This window comes from Neoarius graeffei, chromosome 11, assembly GCF_027579695.1.
Source record: "Neoarius graeffei isolate fNeoGra1 chromosome 11, fNeoGra1.pri, whole genome shotgun sequence".
Classification (NCBI taxonomy): Eukaryota; Metazoa; Chordata; class Actinopteri; order Siluriformes; family Ariidae; genus Neoarius; species Neoarius graeffei.
In genome coordinates, this window is record NC_083579.1 from 21,392,972 (window position 1) to 21,401,970 (window position 8,999).

General features: G+C 42.5%; 1 protein-coding gene across 6 annotated transcripts in view; it reads left to right on the top strand.

Annotated features, from left to right (window-relative positions):
* The window catches only part of kdm1a (lysine (K)-specific demethylase 1a), a 174,098-nt gene that overhangs the window by 82,835 nt on the left and 82,264 nt on the right, over positions 1-8,999 (top strand). For all 6 annotated transcript variants that reach the window (XM_060933625.1, XM_060933624.1, XM_060933623.1 and 3 more), the window contains 4 exons: positions 2,901-2,991; positions 3,065-3,199; positions 6,084-6,157; positions 6,351-6,462. In XM_060933625.1, coding sequence (XP_060789608.1) covers positions 2,901-2,991; positions 3,065-3,199; positions 6,084-6,157; positions 6,351-6,462 — 412 coding nt within the window. The remainder of the gene's footprint in view (positions 1-2,900; positions 2,992-3,064; positions 3,200-6,083; positions 6,158-6,350; positions 6,463-8,999) is intronic.

Sequence of the window (8,999 nt, forward strand, 5' to 3'; positions counted from 1 at the left end):
TCTTGAAGGCCGATCTTGTGGCCGATTTGTTTTGAAACAATCTTTAAGTTGTTTGTTCAGTTTTCTGTTCATTTTACTTCTTCCACGTAAGGGCGAGATGGCAGCAATATCCAGTGAAAAATCAGGCAGCTGGTCCACTCATTCTCCATATGGAGTACTCCGCCATTACTGCTCAGCTCAGGCAATTACTAAAACCCGGGACGGAATGGGATGTCACCAGTTTTAGCAACAACTGCAGAGAGGTCACTGCCCGAGCGATATGTCCCATCCCATTCCGTCCCGGGTTTTACCAACAACCCTCGGCTCACTCCAGGAAAACTGGTGCAACTAAACTCACTTTCCTTTAAAATAAATAAATAAAATTTCCTTTTCTTGTAGTTTTATTTAATTGTTGGTACTGCACCCTCTTTCAATACAGGCTTATAGCCAGCGCTCCTCAACAGATCAGAGGTCTCGTACGCGTCTTCAGTAAAATTTGCAGAGCAGAGGAGAGACCACTTTGTAGGCGCCCAATGTGCCTGTGAACGTCTCGGAAAACGCGTCCAAATCTTTGCAGTTTGAACATTCTTGGACCATGAATGCAATGTAAATCCACCTTCTGTCATGTTGCTGCAGTGGCCAGCAACACATCTACATGGCATGGTAATAAATTAGCTCAAAATGGAGGATCGGAGTTGCAGTCAGCTCTGTGTTTTAGTATAGCAGAAATGATGATGAGACCACTTCCTGCTGTGACGTTACGGACGTCAAGGTCATTCACTCAGATCGCTACCTACATGAATCACTTTAATCATAAAAATTACGATATTAGATTTATTGTTAACGCTTAAAATCATTCCTGTGCCATTTTTTGAGGTCTCAGGGCATTTATAAACAAAAGTGAGGCCATGGCTCTGCGTATATGCTTTAAGCTTAAAACAAGTCCTGACTTCAACACTATTGAAAATATATGGCCCGTGCTTGTAAGTCGAGTCCATGCCAAGAAAAAAAAAATTTTTAATTGAACTTTTCCAATTCTACCATGAAGAGTTGTGAAATATCCAACCAGAATTCTGCCAGAAGCTTGTTCATGGTCAAGGTGAATCTTGCGAAGAGACATTTTACCCAAATATTAGGTGTGCTGTATGCATAATTTTGACCCCGTGTTGATTTTAGAACAGCCAAAGGAAATTAAAACTTGTGCACCAAATTAGTGGGTTTTTTTTTAATTAAAGATGTATGCTGTACATTCTGCCACAGAAAAAGAACAGTTCAAAGAAATTACTGAAAGCCCAAATATTGTCATGACATTCATATCCAAGATGACATTCATGTCACTGTATGTAAATTTCTGACCACAGCTGTGTGTATATGTGAGGAAAAAAAATAGTAGTAGTTGATAGTTGAGAAAATTTTGTTTGATTAAGATGTTTAAGTTACAGGCTCGGTTTGCAGCAGAGTGCGAAGCAGCTGGGATGAGGATCAGCACCTCCAAGTCCGTGGCCATGGCGCTCAGCCAGAAACGGGTGGAGTGCCTACTCCAGGTCAGGGGGGAGTTGCTACTTAAAGTGGAGGAATTTAAGTATCTCGGGGTTTTGTTCACGAGTGAGGGAAAGGGGGAGCGGGAGTTGGACAGACGGATCGGGGCAGAGTCAGCAGTGATGCGGCCGCTAAACCGGTCTGTTGTGGTAAAGAGAGTTGAGCCAAAAGGCAAAGCTCTCAATTTACTGGTCCATCTACGTTCCCACTCTCACCTATGGTCATAAGCTATGGGTAGTGACCCAAAAGAATGAGATCACGGATACAAGCGGTAGAAATGAGTTTTCTCTGCAAGGTGGCTGGGCTTTCCCTTAGAGACAGGGTGAGAAGCTTGGTCATTCGGGAGAGACTCTGAGTAGAACCGCTGCTCCTCCACATTGAAAGGAGTCACTTGAGGTGGTTTGGGCACCTTGTTAGGATGCTCCCTGGACGCCTCCCAAGGGAGGTTTTCTGGGCATGCCCCACTGGGAGGACACCCTGGGGCAGACCCAAGACATGCTGGAAAGATTACATCTCTCTGCTGGCCTGGGAACGCCTCGGAATTCCCCCGGAAGAGCTGGTGGAGGTGGCCAGGGAGAGGGAAATCGGGGCTGCTCTGCTTAGGCTGCTACCCCTGCGACCTGGATCCAGATAAGCAGTAGAAGATGGATGGAAGGATGGATGGATGGATGGATGTTTTTTGTTTCTTTTGTAGTTGGTGTAACACACCAACTACAAAAGAAACAAAACAGGACAACGAGCCTGTAACTTAAACATCTTATTAATGAAACAGAATTCTCTGAATTATCAACTGAAGCCTAAAGAAATACACAAAATCTAAACTAAATTATCTCAGATCCCCCTATGATACAGCAGGAACATGGTAGGGCCCAATTGCTTTTCCTGCATTTAAGGCCACTCCTCCCAGGGTTCAGCCTTTTGCCAGATCCTGCCAGATGACCTCAGCAGCCCAGAACCCCCCAGCACCGGTAAAACAGAAAAAGGAATTAAAACCTAGGATAAATTAACATAATGTTGAATATACATAAACTAACAATGTGTGTGCTACAGATATAATTTATGTATCTTCAAACTAAATAAATCATGGATATGTGATGAAATTAAGGACCATGTGTCTTGATTTTATATGGTTTTTTTTTTTTTTTGTGTGTGTGTGTGTGTGTGTGTGTAATATGGGTGTGAAAGTATTAGGGTCTGAGAAATAAAATGTGCTAATGCACGTGGGTTACCGACTTTTCATACAGTTGTGTGGCTGTAGGTGTGGCCATCACATACATAAAATTCTCTGCTCTCATGACCCTGTAACAGTAATGACCTGTATGTGTCTTGCTACACTGTGATGTATAGTGCTTTTAATTACAAAGCTGTGTATGTATATCTAGGCTGCAGGAAAAACATGTGAAGGATGAGCAGATCGAGCACTGGAAGAAGATTGTAAAGACGCAAGAGGAGCTCAAAGAGCTTCTTAATAAGGTACAGTAAAACTAGAAGCATGCATGCATGTGCATGCTGAATTACATTTTAATTACTGATGAATCTTTGTTAGATGGTGTCCACTAAGGAGAAAGTGAAGGAGCTGCATCAACAGTACAAAGAGGCGAGTGAGGTGAAACCTCCCAGGGACATTACAGCTGAGTTCCTGGTCAAGAGCAAACATCGTGATCTTACCACCCTTTGCAAGGTCTCACATGCATGCACGCACTCAACCTCACACTAATCACATTTCATAATGTAGAGCTGAGATCATCATACCTTAAACTCATCTCATCAGGGATCCCAGACGTCCGCTATTTAGCGGAATTCCACTATTTTCTAGTGAAAGTGGTTTTTTTTTTTTTTTTTCTTTTTTTTTTTTTAATCTCTTGTATATCCATTAAAAATATGTTTAAGTAAAATGACCAGTGGGTGGCACGGTGGTGTAGTGGTTAGCGCTGTCGCCTCACAGCAAGAAGGTCTGGGTTCGAGCCCCGTGGCCGGCGAGGGCCTTTCTGTGTGGAGTTTGCATGTTCTCCCCGTGTCCGCGTGGGTTTCCTCCGGGTGCTCCGGTTTCCCCCACAGTCCAAAGACATGCAGGTTAGGTTAACTGGTGACTCTAAATTGACCGTAGGTGTGAATGTGAGTGTGAATGGTTGTCTGTGTCTATGTGTCAGCCAGGGGTGATAGCGTTCCGGCGCCGCGCCGGATTTCCGGCGTACCGTGGCTGGGGGAAAAAAAAAATCTAGTTCGCCCATTGTCCTGTGTCATTCTGAGATGCGCAGATAGACAGTAAAGGGAATTCGCATGATATGGAACTAGTGGGAAAAAGTGCCACTAGTGGGAAAAAGTCCCTTTACTGTCTATCTGCGCATCTCAGAATGACACAGGACAATGGGCGAACTAGATTTTTTTTTTTCCCCAGCCACGGTACGCTGGAAATCCGGCGCGGCGCCGGAACGCTATAACCCCTGGTCAGCCCTGTGATGACCTGGCGACTTGTCCAGGGTGTACCCTGCCTTTTGCCCGTAGTCAGCTGGGATAGGCTCCAGCTTGCCTGCGACCCTGTAGAACAGGATAAAGCGGCTAGAGATAATGAGATGAGATGAATGAAAATGACCAGCAGAATACATTCTGATTTGGTTTGCTTGTTTAGTGATGTTTTCGTCGGCTTCGTTTGTTCTCGTTGACATTCGGGAACACTCGGAAGTTAAATTGATGTAAATACTGCGAGCAGTGTTGCCAGATTGCACGGTTCTCCGCCCAGTTGGGGGGTTTCAAGTGCATTTTGGCGGGTTTTGAACATATTTTGGGCTGGAAAACGTCAGGAGTATCTGGCAACACTGACTGCGAGACTGTATGCGATAGAACAAGAAAACAATATGGCTGTGCCCATTTGCTAGAAAACATGTTTTAACTCCATTCGTGCTTTTGTTTCTAATGCGTTGAACTTAATTCAGAGCACTGCAGGAACATCAGAAAAGCAGAAGGAAAGATCAGAGAGACAAAAGCAGAGAAAACTGGAGGAAAGACAGAATGCACCCCAGAAAAGAGCATTAAATTCCTTTGCAGTGAAACCTTTCAAAAAGAGAGGTTTAAATCAAATATCTCCAGTATTTGCTGTACATATGTATATATCTAATATTACTGAATCATTGATTTCTGCTCATATTCATGATTTTTGAAAAATGAATATGGCTTATATTAGACTAGTTTTGACATTAACTTGAAACAAAAAAAATAAACAAATGAGATGAACTATGGATACTATTGTTATAACAAAATCAGTGGAATATTTAGGCAAGTATATTCTTCAAAGCTACATTTTCGTCTAATTTTTATAATTTTTTTTTTTGCCACTTATGTCATTGATTACAAAATATGGCATCAAATAGATACACATTATGGTTAAATTCTGTTGCTTTTCTTTGTTAAATCTATGTAAAAAATGTGTTCTATAGCATCTTTAAATGTTAAAATCTCAACAGCTTCAGGCAGCCCCCTTGACCCCTGCTGATAGTTTCTCATCTCATTATCTCTAGCCACTTTATCCTGTTCTACAGGGTCGCAGGCAAGCTGGAGCCTATCCCAGCTGACTACGGGCGAAAGGCGGGGTACACCCTGGACAAGTCGCCAGGTCATCACAGGGCTGACACATAGACACAGACAACCATTCACACTCACATTGACACCTACGGTCAATTTAGAGTCACCAGTTAACCTAACCTGCATGTCTTTGGACTGTGGGGGAAACCGGAGCACCTGGAGGAAACCCACGCGGACACGGGGAGAACATGCAAACTCCGCACAGAAAGGCCCTTGCCGGCCACGGGGCTCGAACCCGGACCTTCTTGCTGTGAGGCGACAGCACTAACCACTAGCCTACACCACCGTGCCGCCCGGTGATAGTTTCTTACATTCCTCTATTTTTTTTCAATTACTGCTGGGATCCCTGTCTCATTATCTCTAGCCGCTTTATCCTGTTCTACAGGGTCGCAGGCAAGCTGGAGCCTATCCCAGCTGACTACGGGCGAAAGGCGGGGTACACCCTGGACAAGTCTCCAGGTCATCACAGGGCTGACACATAGACACAGACAACCATTCACACTCACGGTCAATTTAGAGTTACCAGTTAACCTAACCTGCATGTCTTTGGACTGTGGGGGGAAACCGGAGCACCCAGAGGAAACCCACGCAGATACGGGGAGAACATGCAAACTCCACACAGAAAGGCCCTCGCTGGCCACAGGGCTCGAACCCGGACCTTCTTGCTGTGAGGCGACAGCGCTAACCACTACACCACCGTGCCGCCTACCTTAAACTGTCTTTAAATATTTATTGCTAAATAAAATCAACACTTGGATGCATTTTGTACAATGAAAGCTATTTTTAAATGGGGTGGTTGTGAAACTACATTGTAGCAAAGAACTCTTAATAAGAATAATGATAAGATGCTGTCTAATTAGCTCTTCAGTGTATCTTGAATTAGTGCCTTGTAGAAATATTCACCCCTATAAAATAGGCTCTGCTGTTGTTGGTTATAGTGTGTATGTGTTGCTGTGAGTATTGTAACGTGTGTGGATATTCTGTAGGAATATGATGCATTGGCTGAGCAGCAGGTGAAACTTGAGGAGAGATTACAAGAGCTGGAGGCCAATCCACCCAGGTACACACATGTTGAATTATCTGCCTTTTCTTTTTATATATGCATCCTGCCTTGATCATACATTTACTTACCCTCCCACATGTCAGCGTGCCAGCCTCCCACCCCCTGCTAATCTGTGTAGCCTGTAGAGCTGTACTGTTCATATTATATGTGTGACATTTCTCATTCCCTCCTCTCTCTGTCTTTCTCTCAGTGATGTGTATTTGTCATCAAGAGACAGACAGATTCTAGACTGGCACTTTGCAAACCTGGAGTTTGCCAACGCCACACCTCTATCTACCCTCTCTCTCAAACACTGGGATCAGGTAACTGTGTGTGTGTGTGTAATAAATATATATATATCAGAATGTGTACACGCTTTTTATCTGTTTTGTACTATGAGAGCTAAGTGATACCAGAGTCAAATTCCTCGTGTGTCCACATACCTGGCAATAAAAGTGATTCTGATATATAATACACACACACATTTTATATATAATGGTGGCACAAAGATAAATAGGTTCAACACAAGAAGTTTATCTTCGTGTTGAAAAATATATTCAACACACATTTACTTACCCTCCTCCCATATGTCAGTGTGCTAGCCTCCTACTCAACCTTGATGTCCTGGATGTATTTCGAATGAAAACTACGATTGGTGTATTTCCCAGTAAAATACTCGTGTGTGTGTGTGTGTGTGTGTGTGTGTGTGTGTGTGTGTGTGTCATTTCCCCCAAATTCCACATAAAAATATTGTCACTTAGAGCGTTTCATTGCAGAAAATGGCAACTGTTCAAAATAACAAAAAAGATATGTTTCAGACCTTGAATAATGCAAAGAAATCATGATCATATTCAATTATAAACACAATACTAATGTTTGAACTTAGGATGAGTTCAGAAATCAGTATTTGGTGGAATAACCCTGACGTTTAACCACAGCTTTCACGTGTCTTTGGTGTGCTCTCCACCAGTCTTTCACATTGCTCTTGGGTGACTTTTTGCCACTTCTGGCACAAAAATTGTCAGCTCAGCTTTGTTTGATGGCTTGTGACCATCCATCTTCCTCTTGAAAACATTCCAGAGGTTTTCAGTGGGGTTCAGGTCTGGAGATTGGGCTGGCCATGACAGGGTCTTGATCTTGTGGTCCTCCATGCACAAATTGATTGACCTGGCTGTGTGGCATAGAGCATTGTCTTGGTGGAAAACCCCATCCTCAGAGTTAGGGAATAGTGTCCGAGCAGAAGGAAGCAAGTTTTCTTCCAGGATAACCTTGTACATGGCTTGAATCATGTGTCCTTCACAAACAAAAATCTGCCCCATTCCAGCCTTGTTGAAGCACTCCCAGATCATCACCAAATTTCACAATGGGTGTGAAACACTGGCTTGTAGACCTCTCCAGGTCTCTGTCTAACCATTAAACAACCAGGTGATGGGAAACGCTGAAAATGGGACTCATCAGAGAAGATAATCTTACTCCAGTCCTCTACAGTCCAATCCTTATGGTCTTTAGCAAACCTCAGCCTGTGGCTCTTCTTTGCTTCTCATTGATGAAGGGCTTTTTTTCTAGCTTTGCATGACTTCAACCCTACCTGGAGGAGCCTGTTTTGAACCATCTTTGCCGTGCATTTAACCCCAGCTGGCATTTGCCATTCTTTTTGGAGGTCACTTGATGTTGAGTGCCATATAGTAATGAATTAAAAAGAAATACAGTATGACAATAAAAAAAACTTTATATATTTTGGATGTTTACAAAATCAAGTAACAGTTACAGTAACTTGATTTTGTAAACATCAAATATATGTTTTCTATAGTCAAATTTCTTTTTCATTCATTATTCAATTTCTGAACAATCGGAGTATTGATCTAATACTAAAGCTTCTATAACAGGGTCTGTAGTGATATCAGGGTCTCCCATTGCTGAAAGGTGGCGATTCTTCTATTCCAGACAATTATCGCCCCATTTCTAGACTGTCAGTAACAGCTAAAGTATTTGAATCCCTAGTAAATGAACAGATTAAACATTACTTATCAGATAATTATATTTTAACTCCCACACAATCAGGATTTAAGCAAGGCAAGAGCATAATAACGGCTGTTACATCTGTCATAAATTACATTACTGCTTTAGATAATAAGAAATCATGTGCTGTTCTCTTTATTGACCTAGCTAAAGCTTTTGATTCTGTTGACCATGGCCTTCTGTTACAACGTCTGCAGTGTGATTCTGTTGACCATGGCCTTCTGTTACAACGTCTGCAGTGTATTGGTTTTAGTGATTCTACACTAAATTGGTTTTTAAATTAGTCAAGTCAAGTTTGTTTGTATAGCGCTTTTAACAATAAACATTGTCGCAAAGCAGCTTTACAGAATTTGAACGACTTAAAACATGAGCTAATTTTATCCCTAATCTATCCCCAATGAGCAAGCCTGTGGTGACGGTGGCAAGGAAAAACTCCCTCAGATGACATGAGGAAGAAACCTCGAGAGGAACCAGACTCAAAAGGGAACCCATCCTCATTTGGGCAAATTATTTATCTGGGAGAACTCAGTGTGTATCTGTAGATTATTATGATTCTGCACCACTCGAAGTGAAGACAGGTGTGTTGCAGGGATCAATCCTGGGGCTTGTCTTATTCACTATCTACAGTATATAAATAACCATGGTGTAGGTTTAGACTCAGCAAAGGTACACCTGCTGATGATACAGTTGTCTACACCATGGCATCATCGTTACAGACAGCGATAGATGGATTACAGTCTGCCTTTAGTCTGCTACAAAGTTTCCTAGTTAATTTGAGACTGGTACTAAATGTCAAAAGGACAAAATGTATGATTTTTACATGTTCTCGTTTAGGGCTGCA